General features: G+C 37.1%; 2 protein-coding genes across 2 annotated transcripts; one reads left to right on the top strand and one right to left on the bottom strand.

The window, feature by feature from the left end:
* Window positions 1-3,223: 3,223 nt before the first annotated feature.
* si:ch211-196f5.2 (uncharacterized protein LOC556372 homolog) lies at window positions 3,224-8,598 on the top strand. The gene is made up of 3 exons (XM_051882352.1): window positions 3,224-4,389; window positions 4,478-4,710; window positions 7,754-8,598. The coding sequence occupies exons 1-3, from the start codon at window positions 4,106-4,108 to the stop codon at window positions 7,858-7,860; spliced, it is 624 nt and encodes a 207-aa protein (XP_051738312.1). The 5' UTR covers window positions 3,224-4,105; the 3' UTR covers window positions 7,861-8,598.
* A 207-nt stretch (window positions 8,599-8,805) lies between these two features.
* Window positions 8,806-26,544, bottom strand: ipo4 (importin 4). The gene is made up of 30 exons (XM_051882351.1): window positions 26,190-26,544; window positions 25,873-25,959; window positions 25,711-25,790; window positions 25,576-25,617; window positions 25,232-25,361; window positions 23,982-24,161; window positions 23,815-23,880; window positions 23,503-23,604; window positions 23,341-23,424; window positions 23,080-23,229; window positions 21,449-21,502; window positions 21,231-21,340; window positions 21,009-21,117; window positions 20,773-20,902; window positions 19,143-19,256; window positions 18,949-19,062; window positions 18,727-18,850; window positions 17,838-17,949; window positions 17,625-17,752; window positions 17,465-17,542; window positions 15,947-16,004; window positions 15,742-15,847; window positions 14,129-14,322; window positions 11,790-11,840; window positions 11,551-11,676; window positions 10,785-11,011; window positions 10,570-10,702; window positions 9,608-9,712; window positions 9,441-9,510; window positions 8,806-9,341 (listed from the first exon to the last, which is right to left on the bottom strand). The coding sequence occupies exons 1-30, from the start codon at window positions 26,256-26,258 to the stop codon at window positions 9,211-9,213; spliced, it is 3,264 nt and encodes a 1,087-aa protein (XP_051738311.1). The 5' UTR covers window positions 26,259-26,544; the 3' UTR covers window positions 8,806-9,210.
* Window positions 26,545-26,696: the final 152 nt, after the last annotated feature.

The raw sequence follows: 26,696 nt of genomic DNA, 5'->3' as shown, positions 1-26,696 counted from the left end.
CAATATCTGGCCCGCTCATGGTCAAGGGAACCCCAATCAGATGTTTACATTACCTGTCTTAAGTGGCTACATATTGACTTTCAAGAATATGATATAACAATTAAGAGTGTAATCATAATTTATGTAAAATGGTGTAAAATACTCATTGACAGGACAGAGAAGTTTAAATTTTTGGACAGTATTTACTGTTGTAGCACTTGGTGAGCACAGCATACTGGAATGTTGCGTATCCTAATCAGCTTGTATTACTGGACAAAAGAGGACAGAAGTTCATAGGCCAAGCTGAAGGAGCGGGATCCTGCATTACTGTAATGCGTGCCGCACGAACATGAACATGCAGAGTTATGAGGGTGACATGTTTTCCGAAGGCATTAAAATGTGGCACTTTGCTGTAAGGACACAGTAAATCGCTCAGTTCTAGTAATCACCTGTCAGACAGGAAAACAAAACTGCACTGCATGCTTAGAATGTAGTTGTGTTAGGATCACTTTAGTTAATTATTTTCCAAGCAGAGCAACTAACAAACTGAAAAGTACTTTTGACCCCACCATATAAGACCAATGATTCTCCAGCACTTAGTACCTGTTTGTTGTTAAAAGAACTGTGAAAACATTGATGTCTAACTGACATCTATAAATTGCTGTGCCATTTAACAAGCTTCTTAAAATATCTGAGACTTAATTTAGTTAATCTGTAATATCTGGTGCAAAATATAATGCAGGGAGTTTGGTTGGTTAGTTTTAGTGTTAAGTCTAAATTGTCATAGGGCAAAGGCTCCACTAAGTTAAGTAGTTGGTTAGTTTTTTTGTGAGTTAAGAATAAAGGTAATCCCAATAAGTTAGTTATCTAACCAACCAACCAACTAATAAACCAACCATTAATATTTGATGAAAAATTTCATGAAGAGAACCCCCCACTGATTTACTTGATTGAGTGAATCGGTTGGTTGGTTGGTTAGTTATTGTATTCAATGCAAATTTTAATACAGAGTAGACCCAGTGATTTATGGATGGATGGATGGATAAATAGATTACTATTTGATGTTCGGAGCAATTTTGCTGGAGTATATTTATTCAACAGATTAGAAAGGTATATTGGGGCAGTCCCATGAAGATATTTAAAAACTAATAAGAGGATCTTGAATTCAATTCTGAATGATCAGGAAGGTCACTGTCAAACATGATTCCTAAGTTGGCCTGATTATTGGCTTTTAGTGATAGAGAGTCAAGATGTGGAGTAATATATGTTCTCCACATGTTATTACCGATAACAAGTACCTTTGTCTTATCTTTGTTTAGCTGTAGAAAGTTCTGTGATATCCACAATTTTATGCTCTCTATGCAGCCTAGTAGGGTGGAAATTGAACTGTGGGCATCTGGTGCAAGTGAAAGATAGAGTTGCATGTCATCTGCATACTGGTGAAATTAAATATTTTACTGATTCATTACAGCAGCTAAAGGAAGCATGTATAAATTAAATAATAGAGGACCCAAAATTGAGCCTTGAGGAACACCACAAAAAAATTATGTAACGCCTGGAGGTGTCAGTACCCAGTGTAACATAGTATTCCTTGTTGATTAAGTAGGATCTGAACCAGTCTAAGACAGGACCTGATAGACCGTCCAAGGTCTGAAGTAGGTTGAGTAGAATCTCATGACCAACGGTGTCAAAAGCAGCACTCAGATCTAAAAGAACAAGGATTGCCAAGTTTCCTGACTCCCGAATAACTTGCAGATCATTTAAAACCCTAATCAAGGCTGTTTCTGTGCTGTGGTTTGCCCGGAAGCCAGACTGAAATGTCTCATTAAGTGTATTGGCATTGAGATACACTATATTGCCAAAAGTTTTGGGATGCCTGCCTTTATGTGCACATGAACTTTAATGACATCCCATTCTTAATCCGTAGGGTTTAATATGGAGTTGGCCCACCCTTTGCAGCTATAACAGCTTCAACTCTTCTGGGAAGGCTTTCCACAAGGTTTAGGAGTGTGTTTATGGGAATTTTTGACCATTCTTCTAGAAGCACATTTGTGAGGTCAGGCAGTGATGTTGGCGAGAAGGCCTGGCTCGCAGTCTCCGCTCTAATTCATCCCAAAGGTGTTCTATCGGGTTGAGGTCAGGACTCTGTGCAGGCCAGTCAAGATCCTCCACACCAAACTCGCTCATCCATTTCTTTATGGACCTTGCTTTGTGCACTGGTGCGCAGTCGTGTTGGAACAGGAAGAGGCCATCCCCAAACTGTTCCCACAAAGTTGGGAGCATGAAATTGTCCAAAATGTCTTGGTATGCTGAAGCATTAAGAGTTCCTTTCACTGGAACTAAGGGGCCAAGCCCAACCCCTGAAAAACAACCCCACACCATAATCCCCCCTCCACCAAACTTTACACTTGGCACAATGCAGTCAGGCAAGTACCGTTCTCCTGGCAACCGCCAAACCCAGACTCGTCCATCGGATTGCCAGACAGAGAAGCGTGATTCGTCACTCCAGAGAACACGTCTCCACTGCTCTAGAGTCCAGTGGCAGTGTGCTTTACACCACTGCATCCAAAGCTTTGCACTGCACTTGGTGATTTAAGGCGTGGATGCAGCTGCTCGGCCATGGAAACCCATTCCACAAAGCTCTGTTCTTGCACTGTTCTTGAGCTAATCTGAAGGCCACATGAAGTTTGGAGGTCTGTAGCTATTGACTCTGCAGAAAGTTGGCGACTTCTGTGCACTGTGCGCCTCAGTATGTGCTGACCCCGCTCTGTGACTTTACGTGGCCTACCACTTCGTGGCTGAGTTGCTGTTGATCCCAATTGCTTCCACTTTGTTATAATACTACTAACAGTTGACCGTGGAATATTTAGTAGTGAGGAAATTTCACAAATGGACTTATTGCACAGGTGGCAACCTATCATGGTACCACGCTTGAATTCACTGAGCTCCTGAGAGCGACCCATTCTTTCACAAATGTTTGTAGAAGCAGTCTGCATGCCTAGGTGCTTGATGTTATACACCTGTGGCCATGGAAGTGATTGGAACACCTGAATTCAATGATTTGGAGGGGTGTCCCAATACTTTTGGCAATATAGTGTAGTTATTAAGCTGTATAGATAATATTTTCTTTTTCAATTATTTTACCAAGAAATGGTACATTAGAGATTGGTCTGTAGTTACTGAGCACAGAAGAATCAAGATTACATTTCTTCAGCAGAGGCCTAACAATTGCAGTTTTAAAAATTTGTAGCGACTGATTATGATATTCAGGATGTCTGGTAATAAGCAGTTCAAAACCATTTTGAGAAATTTAGTGGGTAATGGGCCAAGAGAGCAGCTAGAGGAATTCATATGTGATATGACCTGTGTAAGTGTAAAATTAGTGCAAAATTGAATGGGAAACCCCACAAATTTAGTTGGTTGGTTTGTTCAAATATAATAAAGTAAACCCCCAATGTGTTATAAAGCTAGTTTTAGTTAGTTAGTTAAATAATATAATTAATATCAATATTGTTTTTACATTAAAGTTGGGTGTGGGGAAACCTAACAGATTTATTTATTTATTTTTTAATATTTGGTGCAAAATTCCATGAAGTAAAACCCCTACAAACTTTTAATAAAGTGAAACCCCACTTAGTTAAATAATATCACTAATGCCAATATTGTTTTTTTTATAAATAAAAAACCAGGAACAACATTTAGTTAGTCGTTGAGGAGTTATTTATTTTTATTTACTGGTGCAATTTTTCATAAAGGCATTAAGCAAGCCCCACTGAGCTAGTTAGATGCTAGTTAGTTGGTTCACAGACTAAACATTGGGAAGGGGAAATATGATTTAATAATATAAACAACTCTCCATACTGTAATTTGTCAGCCTCTGACAGACTAATAAAGCTCACACGTCAGCGCCACATTACACACATTCACACAGACCATTTAAATCTCCACTGGACTTCTGAATATTCTCAGAGTGTCACAGAGCCTAAACCCAACAGCAGAGAGAGAAGCACCTGGGAAGACTTGTCTACATCTGGTTTGATTGGATCTCAAATTTGGAGAACATCAGCTGATTTGAGAAGATTAGGGTTATCATTTCATCCAGAAAGGAATCAAAGGAATCAACGCAATGATCATAGACGAAAGGAAAGAAACCAAACAGCTGCCAGTTAAAGACACCAGTGTCAAGCTGACAGGTCAAGAAAAGAATCCAGAGGTTCAGCATGGGGTCCAGCCCCGGGAGAAGCAGGTGAATGGTGATGGCCCCTTAGACTCCCCCACCAATGACAAAACGGCGCGCACTAAGCTGGACTGGACAGTGCCCATGTGTGTGCATCTGCCCATTGAAATTCTGAGCCCTGACCAGGCATTTCCATTTCTGAACACCACACTTGCTGACCTGGGCATCGACGAGTGAGTTCAGACTTACAGACGCATTGGTATGTATTCAATTTTGGGTGATATATTCTGTTAATATCTTGTTATCTCCATGTGTACCCAGATCAGCAGTGAAGGAACGTGTGGTGTGGGTGGACACTAAGCGCACACGGGTGAAGGGGAAGTCTGGGAAGCTGAAGAAGGAGAAGGAGGTGACCGTTCTGGAGGTGCGTGTGAAAGCGCAGCACCCTGGAGAGCGTCAGAGTCAAGAGATTCTCTACAGCACTGAGTCCCACACCGATCGCTCCTTCTGCAGAAGCGGGGTGGACATCCTCCCGTGGAGACACACACAACCAGGTAGGGACATGGAGGAGCTAAACCAGTTTTAACTGGCAAACAACATTCAATTTTACGCTTTTTGTTGGATTAAATGAGAGAATAATGCTTATAGTTAATTATAGTTAACTAAAACTAAGGGTACAGGCAACAGCGTTGTCAAAACGATCCGTTCACATGGATTTGCAAAAACGTCTAAAAATGCTATATTCTGCTGCCAGGCCAGTAGTGGGCGATGTCACTTTGTAAAGAAACACTACACGCCTATAGACTGAATACGTAATACGCATGCACATGACCTCACCGTTTTCACAAATTTGCATTTTTGTAGTTTACATGGAGACAATAATGCTATCGCTTTTAAAAACTTGCACTTTGAAACCAGTTTTCGAAAGTTTGCGTTTTTTAGGCCCCCAAAACACCTTTGTTGTGTAAATGAACGGCCAAAACGCATACAAAAAAAGTTTTCCATTTTTAGAAGAAAATGGTATTGTGTAAACGGTCCCTAAAACCATTAACATTTGTTACTTGAAATAAAATCTGAATTAAAAACAAAAAAAACAAAAAAAAAAAAACAAACTTAATTTCAGCAAGTTGCCAAAGCAACACTTCTCTTTTGCATTCAGTTTAAACCAAAATAACTAAAACTGAAATAAAAACTATACACATATTGCACCTGAATAAATGCTGTTTTGAATGTATAACCACAAAACTTGCACATTACACTTCTTAATATTAGATTAGTACAACAGGGACAGCAGGGTGTTAGTCGACAAAATGCAGCTTAACGTGTTCTGAACACAGAGCATCGAATTACAAGGGCCTTAATATTGATTTCTAACTTTCAAACTGCTCTTTCGTTGAAACAATCATTGAACTTCATATTAAGTAAAGCAATGGTGTTACAGCACATACATAAAAAGGTATTGTTTTATTTAGCAAGCATGTAACCACTTAGATCATAGATGGAAAAGACCATTTACAGCCAATACAGGCAATTTACTATATGGCTTTTAAAACTTTTCAACAGTTATAGCGCCACCTATGGTCCGATCTCCATAAAAGTTTGCATGCTTGTTTAGAAAGACTCTGTTAGCTACCCAAAGGGTAAAGTTCAACTTGATAATTATTGATCTAGACCAGAGGTGCCCAACCCTGTTCCTGGAGATCTACCTTCCTGCAGAGTTCAGCTCCAGCCCTGCTCAACACACCTGTCTATAATTATCAAGTGCTCCTGAACAAAGCCACTGGAAGGCAAGCCTGCAACCTTTAGCCAAAAAAGCGTAACGGCTAATGCTAACGCCCCGCCCCTGGCGGTACGCAGGGAAGGAGACCAGAGGCTGTTTTTTGAATGGATGTCAATGAATGAGTGGAAATAGCTAATCATTTAATTAATCGACAGCCTGTTTGCTAATCTTCAGCATGTTTTACACTAAACAATACTTTCGTTGGGAACTATATGTAGATTTTAGCTTGATAATGTATTTTTTTAAGAGAAGGCAGACTAGGGAATGTTGCGACTGATGTCACTGCCATTACACGATAGGCTGAGAAGTGAGCATGTGATTAAGTTAGCCGTTACACTTTCTCCAATGGTAAGAGATACAGACCCTCTTATCTCCCTATTATATACAATCTCTGTCCTGAAGATCTTAATTAGCTGATTCAGGTATGTTTTATCAGGGTTGGAGCTAAACTTTACAGGTAGGTAGATCTGCAGGAACAGGGTAATATGAACATTGTGTATGTGTGAAACACCATGTGATTACAGGAGGCGTAAAAACTCGTGTGGCCGATTTCTTTCAAAATTCTTACAGACCTCTAGGACCATGAGCTGTACATTCCCACTGAGTTTCGTTCCGATCAGCCTCAGTTAACTTTGTCTAATAGGTGCTCAAAATTTATTGGCCTTTTTTTGAGATACGCCATTGTCCTTATAGACAATCATGGCCCCTTGGACCAAGACACTGCATACTAATTTTCAAGTTAATCGGACTAATGGTTGCGTAGTCATAGCTGTTTTCATGTTTTTTCATGTTATAGCACCACCAAGTTTTCAATCGCAATTTTTTTTTTTTTTTACTGTGACCACAGATTGAGCCCATACACAAGTATATCGAGTTTGGTGAAAATATCTCATTCTGTTCAAGAGTTATAGCCATTTTAGTAAAAGTGGACCCGCCCATTTCAAATTTTTTTGTGCCCCTTAGTGACTGTGAATTTCAAAGCTAAGTAGAAAGACTTTTTAAAAAAACAAAAACTAATAAAAATGACAAAAGCACATAATAGAATTAGTAAAAAATTTAACTAAAATTAAAAATATAAAAAAAGCCAATTCAAATTATTTATAATTGTAATTATAACTGTGATGTTTGCTGGATTTTACAGCAGTGTTTCAGTTGAAACCTCATTAAGACAATGGTTTTTCCAGTGGCTTTTGGCTGCTCAGATTGATTTGTTCTGGCATGTGGGTAACAGTTTCATTAAGTAAATCTTTCTGAGAAATCACTTTAAGTAATAGGCTTCTGGCACACATGAAATCTGCAAAATACACACAAAAATCAACATTAACACTGCATAGTCAAGAAAGGGGAACCATGTACATTAAGACCCAATTAAATGTAACCAAACAGATTCCACTGCATATTGTTGTTGTGGACTTCTATTGCAAAAATGCTTCATCTCCACACTTAATTACAACTGGTAATACTAAGCAAATTTTATCAGCATGTTTTTCAGTCTGTCAGTTTCCATTAGGCCGCAGTGTCAGGGCTTGCAGTAATATAACGCTCCATTCCTGACAGTTAGCTAACAGATGACATCTGCAGATCAGTGAGGTGAGCTAACATAACGCTCGTGGCTGCTGAGTAAGTGTGTTTGGTATTCGCACGCTCAGCACTCTCTCCTGCGTGTTTGTTGAGCGTTTGATGTTCGCTTTCTCCCTCAACATACCTCTTTGCAAACCTCAAAGTCTTCTGGGTTTGTGTGTAGAATTTGTCTGAAAAATAACCTACTATATAAACATAGCAAACAATATTCTTGTGTTTCCCCCCCCCCCTCCCAGCTGAAAATGAACTCCAGCCGGTGGAAATGACTCTGGCCTTGGACACAGTGTCAGAGTCCAAATGGCAGAAGACAGAAGAAAAACGAGACTTGCCAAGCGAGGAGTGAGCGGGAGACGTTTGACAGCTAGGCTAAAGCAATCTAACACCTCAGATGATACAGAAGACTATTCCCATTTCAGGTTCTGGATGTTTTAAACTTGTGCACAACAGTCTAAATTTTATGTGCTATGCTGCAAGTGATTATAATAATAAGAAATGTTTTCTGAGTACCAAATCAGCATATTAGAATGATTTCTGAAGGATCACGTGACACTGAAGACTGGAATTATAGGTGCGTTCACGCCACCTCGTAATTCCTGTAATTATGAGATTCTAGCTTGTAAAAAGTGTTCACGTCCTCGTAGAGCTCGTAATTACAGCGTGTAGGATGGGAGTTTTAGGAAAGCTCCCACGTGTACCACGTGGCCGCTGTACCACCTGACCGCTGTAGATTCATTTAGGCGTTGATAGTGGTGCCATAGAAACGCATAATTCCCAGTCCGAGGACGTGAACAGCTCTGAATATAACGTCACGTGTTGTCATCTCAAGATTCTGGTAAATACGAGGTGGCGCGAACGCAGCAAAAGATGCTGAAAATTCAGCTCTGCATCACAAGAATAAATTACATTTTAAAATATATTCAAATAGAAAATTTAAAATTCTAATGATATTTCACAATATTAATGTTTTTACTGTATTTTTTATTAAATAAATGCAGCCTTTAAAACCATTTTAAAAATCTTACCGACCCCAAACCTTTGAATGCTGTTTTGGTTTCATTTGTTATAAAAGGACATGACTGATGCAATAGAGTTAAAATGATCCAGGAATGAGGTATAAACTTATTCTGCAACATAAAACCCTGTACTTATAAACTGCATTTTTCTATAATAATAAAAATGTGCTTTGTAAGAAACATGGTGGATTCTTAAACTAATTCTGGATAATAAGTTCAGCATATTCATGAAATACTGCCAGAACACACATGCCAGAAATAAAGAAACAACAGTGAACAATTCATGGAAATATATTTCTTTCACTGCAAGGGCAATTCAAAGCTTCACACTCAAATATTAAGCCAGAATTTCATGGAATATTCAATATAGATGGGAAAGCAGAAGATTCATTGAGACATGCAGAAAAATAATAAATGAAAAGAAAAAGAACCTCTTAGTAAAACAAAATAAAAGTGACAAGAAACATAGGTGAACTTAGCAATAAATTAAGAGAAAATAAGTCTCAATGTCTCTGCTGCAATACAGAAAGCCGAGTACGCCAGTGAGCGCATGTTCTGCTAACTGAATCAGTTCATTTCTAACATAATAAAAAAACCTATTATCAATTTGGCTGGCTTTCACAAGAGTGGAAGACCTTCTTAAAGGGGAGGGACTCGATACTTAGAATAAGGGGCGGGTGCTATGATTGAGTGACAGCCATGGTCATTTTGTTTTTCTGTTCATCAGGAAGCGACATTACCGCATTTTCAAATTCCTGAGTGTGTTGCTGGGCTAGAGCTCTGAGCAGCATGAGCAGGCTGTTTTGTGTTTCTAAAAAGAACAAATATGAGTGAATATAAAAATTATGAAATCTGAATGTCATTAGTAACATAAAAATAAATCATTCTAATCATATAAACACTGTCTTACCATTATCAACATCCTTCATGCCCAACAGATGAGCGGCAGCAGATATTATTGGCCTGAGCTGACTAACAACCTGGAGTGAGAAATAAAACACAATCAGTCCATTGATAGGACAAAATTCAATAAAGAGCTGTGAGCGGAGCATGCTGGGAGTGAAAATTAGCTTTTACCAGCACAGGGTTGTGTGAGTAAAGGAAGGTCAGGCAGCTGTAGATGGTCTTGTTCTCCTCCATGTCCTCTTTCAGAGGGAGACAAGCCACTAGAGCAGGAAAGACCTGTAAGAAAAGGGTAAAAATAGGTATTATAATCTCATATATTTTTGTTGTATCACCCGTAATTAAAGTGCCCCTATTATGCTATTTTAAAAATATCTACAAAAGGTTTACATGCATCCAACACTTTCATTTTTTCATAATATACATTGCAGCCTCAATACTTTTCTCACAGTCTCTGAAACAGTTTGATAAAGGATTCAGTCTCTCTAAACTCCTCCTTTCCGAGAGCCTACTCGGCTCTGATTGGTCAGATGGTCCAGTCTGCTGTGATTGGTCTACTGCTTAGTGCGCTGCAAAAGCGAAACACCCATTACCATATCTGAATTTCAGCTTCAGATCTTGATTTCTCAGCACTTGTTTACACAGTGATACGAACAGTAATGATGAAATCGGTTTTACCGTATCAATTCAAACCTTCTTTCTCAGCGCAGTCTCTTCTCGACATGTTGACAACACGAACCAAACTCTTCCAGGCTTCGGCTACAACTAGTTTGTGGGCAGCCAATGAAGACCATAGGTGGGCATTATACAAACTTGATACTAAACTATGTAGATTTGTGCAGGAAGTAAGACTGGAATTACTGATGACTCGTTTCAGGCAGTTCAGAATCAGTTCTTTTGGGAGACAATAGCTCCATTTGTCGTGAACTTTAATCTTTGAATTTTTGTAGACCTTTTACATTCACAAACCACTATATAACACATTGAATAAAAGGTAATATATAAAAAAGCATAATAGGGGCACTTTGATTGGTATAAAGAAACAACATGGAAATGAGTAAGTGATGACAGAATTTTCATGTTTGTGTGAACTACCACTTTAATAGTAAAGATACTAAAATGAAAACAGAAGTAACCTGCTCGAGTGGGACCCCCTCCACGTGGCTCATGATCATCCTGCACAGGGCAGCACACAGGTTGTCAATCACTCTCAGGTCAGATTCTTTGGAAAGTAGGTTGGAGAAGAGGGAGAGCATCATAGGGTAATCACTGAAGCACCGGGGTTAAGGTTCACAGAGCCATGGAGATCAGAAAACAGGTACAAATGCACACAGGGATCTGTGAAGGATACGAGGCAACGATGGGTCCGGCGGCCTGTGCGAGAGATCCCAGTGCAAACACACTGTTGTTGCGCACCTCTGCATCACCGTCCTTCACTCCAGCCACAAGCACCGGCAGCAGGCGATTGGACAGCCGGCCAGCAACCGCCCTGCCTCCAGCTACACCCGCCAATGAGTGCAGGGTTTCTCCAATTGTACCAACAGAGAAGGAGCGGTCTGCCTCTGTGCATGAGGATTTCTAAAAATAAAAAATAAAAATAACAGGGTGATGCTAGAAATGCTCAAGAAATTGATGCATTCAATTTAATGAACTATTTAATTTTGTTTAAGAAATGACTTTACCAATGAAGATATGGCAATTAATGATTTATATACACTACCATTTAAAAGTTCAGTAACTGTTTTAAAGAAATGAACACTTTCATACAGCAAGGATGCATTAAATTGATTAAAAGTGACAAAGACATTTATAATGTTAGATATTTCTATTTCAAACAAATGCTGCTCTTTTGAGCTTTTTTATTAATCAAAGAATCACGGCAAAAATGTCAGTTTCCACAAAAAAATTAAGCAGCACAACTGTTTTTAACATTGATAATAATAAATGTTTCTTGAGCAGCAAATCAGCATATTAGAGTGATTTCTGAAGGATCATATGACACTAAAGACTAGAGTAATGATGCTGAAAACTCTGCTTTGCCTTTACAGATATAAAATTACATTAAAAATTAATTTAATTCAGTCAGTGAACGCTGAATGAGAGAATAAGAGACTCACAGCTTTGCTCATGATGAGGGGCAGCAGGTCATTAAGGTGAGGGTAGAACGTCTCAGCTGGTACAGCCGAGGCTAAAACGGGAATCCCTTCACCGGCAAACTCCTGCAGCATGGCATCGTACTCCGCCTGAGACACAAACACTCAATTATTCCATTTTGTCACAGCCATTTTAGGTTAATTGTGTCATTGCTGACCGTAAACTGTGACTAAATTATAAAAACTGAAATGCTCTTAAACACCTGCTGCTCGTCATCGTCTGCTTCATCCCCACCTACATCCTGACACACGGTCTGAGTGAGACAGAAAGAGAAAATAAGCTCACAAGCATAAGAAATAACCAGCCACCCCCTTATGACTGCAGACTTATGTAACCCACTAAAGAAGTGAGAATAAGCTGCTGTTTGAAGCCAGTCTGTGTCAGTGCTATAATGCATTTGATTACTTGAAACCAATTTTTCTGACAGTATAAGCCTTTTGCTTGGCTTAAAAGGATTTTCAGAGGATAATTATATACAGGTTTTTTTACTGCCTTATACACATTATTTTTTGGTTCTCAACACAAAATGACTTTATGAAATGATGTTAACTGCTGATCATGTTACTTCTAAACATGTTTTTGATTCTGTTAATCTAAGGACAGTATATTATATATAAAGTGGTTGTACTTTTAGGAGACTTTTAAATGTTTTTTATACATACTTTATAATATTTTTCCTTAAATAATGTCTAGTAAATGTGTGTATCTATAATAATTTTGAGGATTATATTTGGAATGTGTATTTTTTTAATATTTTTTCTATATATTAAATATATTTTGTATTTATAAATATTTTGTTTTGATATTTATATGTGTAGCTATTGTAGTATACTTATTTTTTTCTATTGGTTTCAATATACTGCAACTGCAAGTTGTTTTATGCTGAAAAATATAATAAAATCAAAGATGAATAAAGGAGTTGTAGTTGGTGCTGTATAGATTTTAAGAAAGCTTTTCAAACTGTAAATCATGATATCATGATATGTTGCTTCGTAGGTTAATCAAATTTTAGCTTCTCAGCTGATGCCAGAAATGAGCTGATGCCATTTAGAAAATGAGGCCTGAATTTCATTTTGGAAAATGGGAGGAGCGGGGAATTCTCCCCTTAGGTGACTCTTATGGGGGGGATTTTTTTTTTAATTTGATTTGGGGGTGTAAGCAGAAGCACAAATAAATACAACAAAATAAAAATACAAATGAAATAAAGAGTGCTTTAAGGTTTTCAGGAAGGTCTAACAGTATTCAGGTACAGGAATACTACAAAAATTGATTAAATCAAATGTTTCATTGTATAAATTAAACACAGATTAATTCTTCTTGTTATCTTTTGTTCTTTGATTAACATTAATGACAGACTGCAGCAGGTATATTATGCTGCTGTCACTTTAAGAGCTAATGAACGTATCCAAAATACTGATACAAATGCATTTTCTTTCAAATCTGTTTACGTTCACTTAAGACAAAACCAACTGCGTTTATGTGAATACTCATCCAAGATGGGCATTTTGACCTCTTAAGTGCAATCAGCCGTGAAAAAGCTTGGTACTCGTGAGCTGTTTGAAAGGCGGCATTATGTGTGCGCGCTCTCAGAAAACGTCTCTAAAAGAGCGTGCAAGTACTAGTGAATGCTTTAAAATCGTTTAATGTTTAAAATTGAAAAGTCATGCATATAATAAACTTTAGTAATGATGCAACACTGGCCAGTCTCTTCAGAAAATTTGGACTAAACCACTCAATTTATATGGATTAGTTTTACGATCTCTTTATGAACTTTCTGAAGCGTCAAAGTTTCAGTTGCGTAGCTGTCTATGGAGGGACAGAAAGCTCTCAGATTTCATCATAAATTTCTTCATTTGTGTTCCCAAGATGAACTAAAATCTTATGGGTTTGGAACAAGATGAGGGTGAGTAATTAATGACAGAATTTTCATTTTTGGGTAAACTATCCCTTTAAGTCTGAAGCAGGCTTGAATTGGTCTGAAATTGACACCTTTTATGTATTATTAGTGTGTATTGATCTAGAAGTACACACTGATGATGAGACATTTTGTCTTTACTTAGCACTTTTGTATTTTTATGGCCTCTGAATAAAGACCTTTGTAGAATTTAAAGATCTGAGGATTATGTGCAGGCTTTTGTGTTTTTTTTTTTTTCCATTAGAAATTACGTTATTCATCTCGAAAACCAGATGAAAACATTACAAAGAATTTACAGCTTTTATCACATTATATCTGTTCAGATAATGGCATTATTTCCAGAGGCTGCTCACTGCAGAGCCATGGGTGGAGCATGAAGTCCAGCTCCCCCTCTCTAGATGTAATTTGGGTGTAATGGGTGGAGCTAGAAGGTCCAACAACACCCTAACACTACCCATAATACTATCCCTCCACCCATTAGATCCACAGAGGTGGAGCTGGACTAGGTCAAGCTCAACCCATAATGTCCAGAGAGGGGAAGATGGATGTCATTTGGCTCTGCAGTGAGCACTATGTGTTTATTTCAGCGCTTGATACTTAAAGAGGTCTTAAAATTAAATCCTGACCTTTTTCTTCAGTACGTCTTTGATAGCGTTGCTTATTTCGGCCAGTCTCCCTGGAGCCTGCAGCGCCTCCCCCTGGCAGGATTTAATCACAGCATTCATGGACTCCAATACGGCCATCACTACCTGTCTCTCTCTGTCTTGTCTCACCGCCTCCAGAAAACAAGGCAAAACCACCTGCAACAGCTTATGCAGAGCTGGAGAGATATAAAGAGAGATATGCAGGAGTTGATCAAAGGATTCAGAGTAATTGAAAACTAAATGTTCCTTCTTCTTCACATTGACTGCAGCGCATTTAACTAAAGAAGTGGGTGGAAAGGAAACGATAAGGAGTGAATGAATGAATGGCTGACTGACAGGGGCCGTGAGGCACTTCACATCAATGCAGTCAGAGTTAAAAGTTAATCCTCGTCAAGTCGCGCTCCTCCTAATTCTTTCTGAGAGACATCAATAATGAGACAGACAGAGAACAGATGAAAGGAAGCAGAGAGAGTGATGTGAATATAAAGGAGAGTGCAAATGAAAAATCAGAGACATGTGCGTCCCAGAGGTGGGAGGTTTGTAAATAATCTAGTAAATCCATCTCATTTTATTATCTCATGTTATTTCACTTGATTGACAGAAACCAAAAGATATTATTTCATTCTAATGATAGTCAAACAATGTATACTTCAAAAAAGATTAAATGGTATTTAATGGAGAAATGGTAAGATCTGTATTCTCTCTATGCACTATTTATTATTAAAATTAAATTTTACTAGATAACCTAAATTTATCAAAATACAGTACATGGAAAATTTAGTAAAATATCAGTAAATCACATTTATTTAAATAATAAAAAAATTATTATACATTTTTTAATATAAATCACAAAAATTAGACCGTACTGCAAAATATTATTAAAATTTAAAATCACCGTTTACTCTTTGAATATATTATACAAATGTAATTTATTCCTGTGATGGCAAAGCTGAATTTTCAGCAGCCTTTACTCCAGTCTTCAGTGTCACATGATCCTTCAGAAATCATTCTAATATGCTGATTTGCTGCTCAAAAAACATTTCTTTTTTTATTATCAAAACAGTTGTGCTGCTTAATATTTTGTGGAAACAGTGATGCATTATTTTCTAATGATTATTTGATGAAATAAAGTTCAAAAGAACAGCATTTATTCGAAAGAGAAATTTTGTAACATTATAAATCTCTTTAATGTCACTTCTGATTAAATTGAATGCATCCTTAGTGAATAAAAGCATTTTTATTTCAAAACATTTTTACAGACGCCAAACTTTTTAAAAGTAGTTTTCAGTTATAATTAAAAGAACATGATATTTAGAAACTTAAAGATTTTGTGGCATTAATGATTATTTGATTAATCGATTGTTAATTCGAATTACAATTATGAAAATTCCTAAAAAATTGACATTTCTAACTCCTGTTATAATCAACTAAGCTATTAATACTTGAGCAGTTAGAAGTGTAGACTATAGTTTTAGCATCACAGATATACTCAGGCATAAAGAGCACAGCAGAATTTCTACCAGCTGACACACTGCTACTATCCCACATGCTGTCATACCACCCAGACCTATTGTGTACAGTTGGTGTAAATGTACCCTGGTGGTTGGCCTCCGTTGGGTTTTCCTTCCACACTTTGTGCTGAGCTCTGCAGAATTGGCCCATGGCACCAAAGGCAGCTCTCCTCACATCCTCATGTGGGAACTGATGGATGCACATGCACAAAAGAGCACAAACATCAGTAACAAATCAGCATTACGTGCAAGCACTCGTGAAACCACAAACATGGCACCAGTCACTCACATCACGGAGCTCATAGACCTGCTGGAAGCTGGACTCCAGGAAGGGCTGGAAAGCGACTCTGAGAGACAGAAAAATTAGTGAAAATCAGCTGGATTCTAAAAACTGTGTTTTGTACACAAAACTAAACATTTAGTTAACTGCACATTTTAACAATTCAAGAAATTGTCTTTTTTTCTGCTGACACAATTTCTTTATGAAATTGGCTAATAGCCACAAATGTGGTGGAAAATATTAATGAATAATATTAAGAACTACCTTCATAACACAAAGTCCAGCCCAACATATCCTGCTTATAAATACACTACTATTGAAGTGTAGTTTGTTATGAATGCCAAAGCCAAGAGAAATTGAGCATTACACTACCTTTCAAAAGTTCAGGGTCAGTTTTAATGTTTTTGAAAATTCTCTTCTGCTCACCAAAGGCTGCATTTATTTGATTAAAAATACAGTAAAACAATAATATTGTGAAATATTCTTACAATTTAAAATAACTGTTTCTATTTTAATATAATTTAAAATGTAATTTATTCCTGTGATGGGAAAGCTGAATTTTCAGCATCATTACTCCAGTCTTCAGTGTCACATGATCCTTCAGAAATCATTCTAATATGCTGATTTGCTGCACAAGAAACATTTCTTATTATCAATGTTGAAAACTGCTTAATATGCCTTAATAGGAGAACAGTGTTTTTTTTTTTTTTATTTAATAAAAACCTTTTGTAACATTAAAAATGTAAATTTTTCATCAATTTAAGGCATCTTTGCTAAACAAAAGTATTAATTTGTTCCAAAAATAAAATCTTACATGGCCCATTTTGAATGGTAGTGTATGTGCACCTAATACAAGCCTATAGTTTTTAAAGGGTTAGTTCACCCAAAAATGAAAATAATGTCATTTAATACTCACCCTCATGGCGTTCCACACCCATAAGACCTTCGTTAATCTTCGGAACACAAATTAAGATATTTTTGATTAAATCCGATGGCTCAATGAGGCCTCCATAGCCAGCAATGACATTTCCTCTCAAGATCCATTAATGTACTAAAAACATATTTAAATCAGTTCATGTGAGTACAGTTGTTCAATATTAATATTATAAAGTGACAAGAATATTTTTGGTGCGCCAAAAAACCAAAATAACGACTTATATAGTGATGGCCGATTTCAAAACACCGCGTCAGGAAGCTTCTAGGAGCGTTATGAATCAGCGTGTCGATTCAGTGGTTCGGCACGCCAAAGTCACGTGATTTCAGCAGTTTGGCAGTTAAATATGTTTTTAGTACATTAATGGATCTTGAGAGAGAAAATGTCATTGCTGGCTATGGAGGCCTCACTTAGCCATCGGATTTCAACAAAAATACCTTAATTTGTGTTCTGAAGATGAACGAAGGTCTTACGGGTGTGGAACGGCATGAGGGTGAGTAATAAATGACATTATTTTCATTTTTGGGTGAACTAACCCTTTAAAGGCAAACGCATGAGAGTTTGTGTGCATTATGTAAAATATGCCTCATTACCCTGTGTTGAAGGCGATTTCACCCAAAGCATCACAAGCATCTTCTTTCTCATCTATGTAAGCATTTTCCACACTGAATCTAAGAGAATGGAGGGAATCCTGATTAATGATCTTACATAAAAGAAAACTAAAGAGACAGAATGAGAGAGACAGAGACATACCCGGCAACATCTCTGTCATCAATCTCAGTTTCTTCCTCTTCATCTAAAATGGCATCACCCTCTTCACCTTCATCATCAGCATCATCGTCGTCCAGGAGCACAAACTGTTTGTCTTCATCTAAATGAGCCTGTGAAGTGGATAGGAATATTATAAATCTTATGTTAGTTTGATGGTGTACAGAAGATGTTCTGAGAGAAAAGTCCTACACTGACCGTCACGCCCTCTGTGGATCTGAGTGACAGCAGCATCACCGTGGTGATGGAAGTTAGATGAGGGGTTAGACAGTCAGGACTCACATCAGATACAGCAGAGAATAAACTATACCTGGAGAGAGAGGCAGAGAGAGAGATTCTGAATGCAATCAGCTTAAAACAGCCTCAATTTAAAAAAAAAAATCTAACAAAAACAGTCTCATAATTTAAACAAATGATGCTTAAAAAAATAAATAAATAAATAAACATAAAACAAATGCCAGCTTCTGTGGCTACTTTCAAAAATTATGGTAAAACTGTATCATGTTTTTACAATTTATTTTTGCTAAAAACTCAAACTATATTTGGTTTAACTTTGTTAAACAGAGTTAAAATCAGAACAATCTAATAAAACATGCTTCAATGATAAAGACTTTTAACAGAAAGAACACTATTGGATGAGAACTGAACTGAGCTGGGCGATGATGTCACTTTTTCTACAGAACTGCTTTATAGATAAAAATTAATAATTGATTTATACAACAGAATGGAATCAACACTGATCTGACTTCAGCTGAACAATTACACTATTTTCTTTTAGAGCTGCTGTACAGCTGAAATGAACTCTGTTTGCATCATTTAATCATTTTCCTGTTATCACTGTAAAGCTGCTTTAAAACAATCTGTATTGTATAAAGCTCTATATAAATAAAGGTGATTTGCCTTGAATAGAGTAAACAAACTGGCGATGCCCATTCTAGAACTGAAATGTGGAAATTCCATTTGTACAGCTGACAAATTGAGTGTTACAATGTTTCCATTACTTTTTCTATGAATGGTCTGTCTCCTCCCCTTTATACTGTCTATATAACATTTTCAGAGCAGACATAAAGGATTCCTGAGGTCATACGTGCAACGGCGCAGATCTGGATCATCCACTGCGTCTGTGAGGTTCAGACCTAACTGCACACACTCTGCTGCCAATGGACTAAACACATCCTTACCAACTGTGCGGGCCAACACGGAAAGTGTGTCTATGAGAGAGATACAGAGAAAGAGGAGTGATGAAACTGCGTGCCTCCTTATGCATGATGCTTACAAAATATGGAAGATGTTGGATCATTGTTTTTACCTAGTGCCTGTGTCTGCAGAGCCCTCATCTCCTCTCTTGTGTCCGTCAGGAATCCCTTCAGACTCTCAATTATTGGAGGAAAGTAAGGCACTAGCATCTCCTTGGCTGCGTTAGCTGAGAAAGTGAGAGATCTCATAAGTCTGGGAATAACTATAACAGCATAAAATGCCATGTTAATGGAAGGAGAAAGTTACCGATTGCTCCGATTGCACTGACAGCTAGCTCTTTCAGTTTAAAGTTTTCTGCATTGTTAAGGGCTGACAACATGGTTTCCATTAGAGTGGGCAGATAGGGCTCAATTTCTTGACCTGATCAGGAGAAGAATGCAAAGAGAGAAAGTTAGGCAAAAAGGGTGAAGGGAAAGAAAGAAAAACAAGATAAATTAATAATGATAATAAATAATAATAAATATTAAATCAAATCAATCAAATAAATAAAGTATATTATATTGATAAAGCATTTATAATTGTACAAATCTACAAAAAAAAAAATCTTGAGAGGTACTAGAGCTGCACGATTAATCGTTAAAAGGTCGCAATCTCGATTCAAACACCCACGCAATCTCAATCCTAAATGACAACGATTCGCTTGTGTCTATTAAAAATTTGACAAAATCACAGGAAAATTCAAATCAGCGTTGGCGCTGCCGCTGAGCCAGCGAGAGCAGTTGTCATGTATGGGTATAAAACAGCTTCAAAAACAGTCTTTTCAACCACACAATATCGTTATTTCTGTGTTTCAAATATTCATATTATCACAGAAGAATGGGGATAAAAGTTTATAGTTCGGATATAAACACTAATGTCTACCGAAGCGACCAAAATAGACTAAGGATACTTTACATGACAACGATGTACTAAAAAGGGAAAAGTTTTTTCTTTGTACAGATGATAACATTATCAAAACTCTCCCCGTTCACACGGACCCACGAAAATGACTAAAAATGCTGTATTACGTATGCCAAACAAGTAGTTGGAGATGTCACTTTGTAAAGAAAGACTACGCACCTGCGCACATACGCATTCTTATACAGCACTCGCACCAAACACACATGCCTATCCACCTTATTTTTAGTTTATCGCACTTCGATATTCTTCTCGTTATTTCCCTATAGCGGCTAATAATTTGGAAGTCTTGTGCATTCACAGAAAACACGTTGAAAAATAAGGAGGATAGACTAAACATGTAATACGCATGCGCATGTCATCACCGTTTTCACAGATTCGCGTTTTTGCAGTTTACATAGAGATGACAACAGCAGCGTTTTTAAAAAATTGCACTTTGAAACCTATTTTCAAAAGTTTACGTTTTCAGGCTACAAAAACGCTGTTGTCATATAAATGAACAGTCAAAACCCATAAAAAGTTTTCCGTTTTTAGTTGAAAATGGTGTCATGTAAACAGCCCCTTAATCACCTTTTGAAAGTAACATGGGGCTTCAAATAATGATTGTATCATTACATCATTATGCCACCAGGTGGCGACAAGTGACTTAAAAAAAATGCATATGTCATCGAATTATTAATTCGAGAGATTTGTTCAAAAACCGCTGATTTATCCAGTAATTAAACAATACATTATTTATGAGTGAGTCATTAAATCATTCATTCAAACCAGTTCATTCAGATTTATTAAACATTTTAAATAGACTGCAGAAAATAACATTTGTCAGATACTCTAGTAAATTACGTTATTTTGTTTAGTTGTCTGTTCAGAATTGTAGGAGAATCGTGATATCTGTTTGAAACCAAAAAAATCATGATTTTTAACTTATCCAGAATCGTGCAGCTCTAAAAGGTACATTTAATTGTGTCTGCTTTCTAACCTAAATTCTCTAAGAAGTTTTCCAGGGCATAGAAGGCCTTCGTCATGTGTCCGATTTTGGTATGATTCACCGCCGACAAGTATCCATGCAACAACGGCATCAGCTCAGCATGGAATTTACTGACGTCCGGCTATGAAAGACAAATCAACTATATTTTAAACTTAAATCAAGCTAATAATAATCATAAAAGGCATAAAGTATTGAGAAAAAAAAATGTCTTAACGTTTCAGTCTGACCTGCAGGTGTTCAGAAAACTGCCCAAGGGCAAAGAGTGCTGCACTGCGGACCACCTCATTATTGTCCGACAGGCTGCGACACACCGTTTGCAGCATGGATGACAACATCCTAACACACATAAACAAAGGTAAAGCATTGAGCAGACTGCTTTTTTGTGCATTTGGAAATTCTGTGCTATGAATTTGGGTAGAAATCTACATAAATTGTAAAGTATAGCCTACTTGGTGCGGATGTGATCTGCACAGCCCTCGGCCAGCACTGCCATACACATGAGACCTCCCTTACGCTCATACGGGTTCTCACTTGACAAGCAAGCCTGAGTGAAAGGCAACTGCAGGATACAAAATCACAAATACACTTTAATAGAATCACTGGAATATATTGGGTCTACTTTTCCTACTATGGCCAGTCTTTACAATTAGTGTTTTTGTTTACTAACCAGCTGGTTGAAGAGTTTTTCTGGTGGCATGTGAAGAGCCATTGTGTCAATGACCTGCAGGGGAACACATATGTTAGATTTGTCATTTGAGCACATGAGAGAGAGTGAAACAGGCACAGAATAGGGCAGCGTTTCTCAACTGGTGGGTCGCAAGACTGTTTTTACGTGGGTCACGGAGTGTGTAGTAAAACAAACAACAACAAAAAACGTAATTCTAAATGCTTTACTGATGGGAGACTTTTATTTTGAAGACACATGTGAAAGCTGCTGACTTTTCTGTCAGATGCAGTTTATGTAAAGAGTGCCTGAGAGTTGTCCTGATTCAGTATTTGCTGTCAGATGAGATTAGAAGCTGTCAGTGTCATTATTCTAATGTTACGTTACGAAATAAAAAGTCTCTCACCTCAGAAAAACAAACTTTACCTAGTTATGCTGTCAGACTTTATACTGTACTTGTATATAAAGAGCAAAAGAAACTGCGAGCATGCAATGTCGTAGTTATGCTGTCAATTGTAAGTCATGAAACTACCAACAAATTACATAACTGGTATGTTGTGTGTCAACTGGGAAGGATTTGCATGCAGCATTCATTATATTCATTAGGATCAGTGTACATGACTTACTAACAGTTTATATTAGTATTATGTGTTTACCATGGCAACTGTAGTTTCCATAACCTTAACTCCAAATAGCACTTATGTTATTTTCTATATTTGTGATGACTGTGGTGGCTCATAGCAACTTACTAACTTTAGTGTATTAATAAAAATAGTTTGGGACTGCTATATAACAGCCTTACCTTATACTGTTTATTCATCAGAATTAGTGATATTCTTACAATTTACATGTATGTTAAAGGGTTAGTTCACCCAAAAATGAAATTTCTGTCATTAAGTATTCAACCTCATGTTGTCCGAAACCCGTAAGACCTTCATTCATCTTCGGAACACAAATTAAGGTATTTTTGATGAAATCCGAGGGTTTCCGAACCACACATAGACAGCAAAGTCATTGCACCTTTTGAGGTCCAGAAAGGTTTTAAAGACATCGTTAAAATAGTCAACGTGACTACAGAAATACAAAAATAACTACAAAAATAATGACTTTATTTAACAATTTCATCAACAGCATTGGAGACTGACAGGGGAGAGACGGAATTGTTGAATAAAGTCATTATTTTTGTTTGGTTTTTGTGCACAAAAAGTATTCTCTTCACTTCATAACATTACGGTTGAACCAGTGTAGTCACATGGACTATTTTAACGTTGTCTTTACTACCTTTCTGGACCACAAAAGATACAATGACATTGCTGCCTATGTGTGGTTCAGAAACCCGCGGATTTCATCAAAAATATCCTAATTTGTGTTCCAAAGATGAACGAAGGTCTTATGGGTGTGGAACGACATTAGGGTGAGTAATTAATGACAGAATTTTCATTTTTGGGTCAACTAACCCTTTAAAGGAGTCATAGTAATAAAATCAAATTTGCATTTTTTGAGATTCCAAAAACATCATTTATTAAAACAAAGCAAAAAAATATGGGAAAATATGGGTCCCATGGCCAAACCAGTTGAAAACCACTGGTATAGGGAGAATGAGTAAGAGAGATGAAGCATGCAAAACGACCAACCTGAACAGCAAAGTGTTTGGGATTCTCACTGTCACCCTCAGTATCATTTTCCTCATCCTCTGGGTCCTCTTCTCCAGGAGGAGGAGCTGCACTCAAGATTGGAAACACTACTTTCAGGATCGGCTGTAAGAGTTTATGCTTTAATACAGCCTAGAGAACAGAAAAAATCAGAGAAGTGTTTATTAGAAGTATAGAATAATTTAAATCATCTTAATATGGAAATTATTAGTAGGAAAAGCAAAGGCAAGAAGTGAAAGTTACCTTGTTTTTAAGTCTAATGAGAACAGCGATACATGACAGAGCTTTTACACGCAAAGAATCACTAAGGGAGACATCTGCACTGATCTAGAAGACAAAAAATTAAACTTTATTATGCAATGACTCAAAATCAACATAATCACTATGAAGATGTGTGGGACAAACCTCAAGGCAAAACTGGACAATCTCAGCAATGTGTGGGACAATGATGGACACCTCGCTTTCCATCAGCTCATCAAAAACTTCCATTGCCTCACTGGCCTTCTCCTTAAAAGAATAAAAAACAATCATGAGACAAAAATGAAAGAATGAGGGATGGTCAAAGCCATTGAGCTACTTAAAGGCTCATAAAGGCAAACTGATCAATCAAGCAATACAACTCTCACAGTGTTTAGCACATCATTGAGTAACATAATGAAAACAATGATTGGAGCATTACCATACAAACACAGCAAGAGTGTATCAAAGTGTCCTCACCTGGTCTGCCTGAATGAGGTGTTTAAGAGCAACGAGCAGTTTGGGGATCAGAGATCGCATCAGGTTCTGTAAGAGACAAAAACATTTTGAACATGGTGAATGCAGTATTAAACACTGATTCTTTTATCCCAGGGCAAATTACAGCAGTCAGAGGAAGCAGAACAGACCATCTCCTCTGTGCCGGTGTAGGTCGTGATGGAGGTAAGGGTGAGAATGCAGTAGTAGAGAGCCGTAGGATTGTTCAGGTCTTGAAGAACAGTCCCAAACAGCTGGAGAAGTTGCTTGTAGTGGGGTTTAAAGGGCTCTGGGTTTGATCCCACCACCTTGCTAAGCAATAAAAGACCCACCTGAACAGAACAAAGAATTTATTATAAATCTTTTTATGGGTGTTTTATGTGACAAGAATCGTACATCAGTGAAAAAGTAAAGACAATTTCCATTATTAACCCCATCCATGACACAATATCCCCATTCCAACTAACTCAATTGGACAGAGAATCAATCAAACAAAAGCTAAATAAATAAATATATTTAAAATAAAAGAAGAGAAGAATAGTGCTCAAAAGTTGATCAAAAATACAGAAAAAAAAAAAAAAAAAAACGTAATATTGTGAAATATTATTACAATTTAAAATAATGGTTTTCTATTTTAATATACTTTAAAATATTATTTATTTTTGTGATGCAAAACTGAATTTTCATCAGCCATTACTTCAGTCTTCAGTGTCACGCGATTCTTCAGAAATCATTCTAGTGATTTCTATTTTAAATAAATGCAGTTATTTTTGTAAAAAAAAAAAAAAAAAAAAAAAATGTATTCAAAGAATCCTGAAAAAAACGTTTTCACATGTTATAAAAAAAATATTAAGCAGCACAACTGTTTCCAATTCTGATAATAAATCAGCATATTAGAATGATTTCTGAAGGATCATGTGACACTGAAGACTGGAGTAGTGATGCTGAAAATTATATTTTAAAGTATTTTAAAATAGAAAACCATTATTTTAAATTGTAATAATATTTCACAATATTACTTTTTTTCTGTATTTTTGATCAAACAAATGCAAGCTTGATGGGTACAAGAGACTTCTTTCAAAAACATTAAAACTAGTAATGTTTCCAAACTCCATTGACCGGTATTGTATATGTATTTATTTTTCAATTTTATTAAAAAAAAAATATGATTTGATTTACAATTAAAATAATTATATAAATAAATAAATCATTAAGAAATATTATTATAGTCTTTACAGTCAATAAAAATAATTTACTAAAAAGTACCAAGTTTTTGAAACATGGTACTTCAAATAATCCAATGTAAAAACCATGGTATATGAATATGATAATGATCTGATATCACAGCAGTAGCACCATGGCAGTGGCACAGTACTTTTTTTAACAAGTTAAATGGGGTTACCTGTCTATCCTGTGGGTTATTGCTTTTAGTAGACTGGTTTAATAGGGTGAGAAGAGCAGGCCAGCGGTCTGGGGTCTCGTGTTTCACCAGGACGGCACTCAACTGAGCGAGAGAGTGACGAACTGTGTGTCTGAGGAATGGACATAAAAGAAAAAATTTTTAAAATCTGCATAAGAACTACAACAAAATGTATATGCCATGATTTATTAGTAATCTTTGTTTCTTAGAGCTAACTATGATAATACTGCAATATACTACATTATACAGTGTAAAAGTAGTTATCATAAAGTATCATGGTTTACATTATTACATCATTAATTGTACCATGGCACCACCAGACTTACTCTGTTTCTTGCTGTAAAGCCTGCAGCACCACTGCCTTCAGACTGAGGGAGCAGGATGAAAACATTTGAATCACAAATTAGCAAATGTTACACCAAAATAGATTAAATTATATAAGTGAAAAATATGTCCAAAACCTTTCTCTGTGGTCTGGACTGATTTTCTTCCAGTGTTTTCTGACTCTCATCCTGAGCATCACTGCAGCAGACTGACGGACCTGACGCAAGAATGAAAACAAGTCTTTGAGTAGGACTATGAAAACTTGACATAAATACTGAAATGAATAACAGCAGGTCTACCTGTGGGTTCTGAGATCCAGTCATGACTGCACACAAAGCAGGAATGATAGCTGGATCTTTAAATGCCTGTTTCAACTCAGCTGTGGCCTGGTAAAGAAAATTACATTCCCTAAATATCATCAATGGCTTAGAAAGACTATACAACAGCTGCAAGAATAACAGTTATGCTGGACAGAACATTAAAAGACAATTAAATTACACTATTCATAACAGATACACGCTGAAAACGACCACCAACTCAAATAATCAATATTAAACAAATCATATATACCATAACGGCTGTTTTGCAGGGTGACAGTATTCATGTAAGTATCTACCTGCTGAATAACAGCGTTGTCCGGCTCTGTCAGCCGCACCAGGATGCGCTCGAGCTCTTCTGACATCATTTGACCGTTTAACTTTCAACCGTTATTTATTCAAAATGACCAAATAAACGACACCGACCACCAGACCAAATCAAATGACAATCTGGCAGTATTCAGACACGATTTGGGTCAGATGGCACTCATAAGAATATTAGAAAACTATGTTAGTATTACAAAAATAAACTGTCATGGGGAAATATTATTCAACTGCACGAGCGCTTATGTGCGGAGTTCCCAAAGTTACCACGCTGGATGGAAAGAGAAAACGCCGCATGAGTTGGACGTTAAAGGGACCACAGCCCTGAAAAACATGTGATTCAGAGACACATTTGAGCGGTACTATAACAACAGCGCCTGCTGTGGTGAGGGAGGTCGAAATTCACTGTGCACTTTTTTACAGTCTATGGCACAAACTATAAAGATAAACTGTGGTTGAACCATATGAAACTGTCTGTGTGC

This window comes from Ctenopharyngodon idella, chromosome 23, assembly GCF_019924925.1.
Source record: "Ctenopharyngodon idella isolate HZGC_01 chromosome 23, HZGC01, whole genome shotgun sequence".
Lineage (NCBI taxonomy): Eukaryota > Metazoa > Chordata > Actinopteri > Cypriniformes > Xenocyprididae > Ctenopharyngodon > Ctenopharyngodon idella.
The sequence above is the reverse complement of the archived record's forward strand: the minus strand, read 5'-3'. Positions and strand labels throughout refer to the sequence as shown.

What these genes read in the sequence shown, in the direction of transcription:
- si:ch211-196f5.2 (XM_051882352.1), top strand. Translation starts at nt 4,106, where the DNA reads ATGATCATAGACGAAAGGAAAGAAACCAAACAGCTGCCAGTTAAAGAC. An exon ending in GCTGACCTGGGCATCGACGA is followed by an intron (nt 4,390 to 4,477) that starts GTGAGTTCAGAC and finishes ATGTGTACCCAG; the next exon opens with ATCAGCAGTGAAGGAACGTG. An exon ending in GTGGAGACACACACAACCAG is followed by an intron (nt 4,711 to 7,753) that starts GTAGGGACATGG and finishes CCCCCCTCCCAG; the next exon opens with CTGAAAATGAACTCCAGCCG.
- ipo4 (XM_051882351.1), bottom strand. Translation starts at nt 26,258, where the DNA reads ATGATGTCAGAAGAGCTCGAGCGCATCCTGGTGCGGCTGACAGAGCCG. An exon ending in AGGTCTATGAGCTCCGTGAT is followed by an intron (nt 15,848 to 15,946) that starts GTGAGTGACTGG and finishes TGCATCCATCAG; the next exon opens with TTCCCACATGAGGATGTGAG. An exon ending in CATGAAGGATGTTGATAATG is followed by an intron (nt 9,342 to 9,440) that starts GTAAGACAGTGT and finishes TGTTCTTTTTAG; the next exon opens with AAACACAAAACAGCCTGCTC.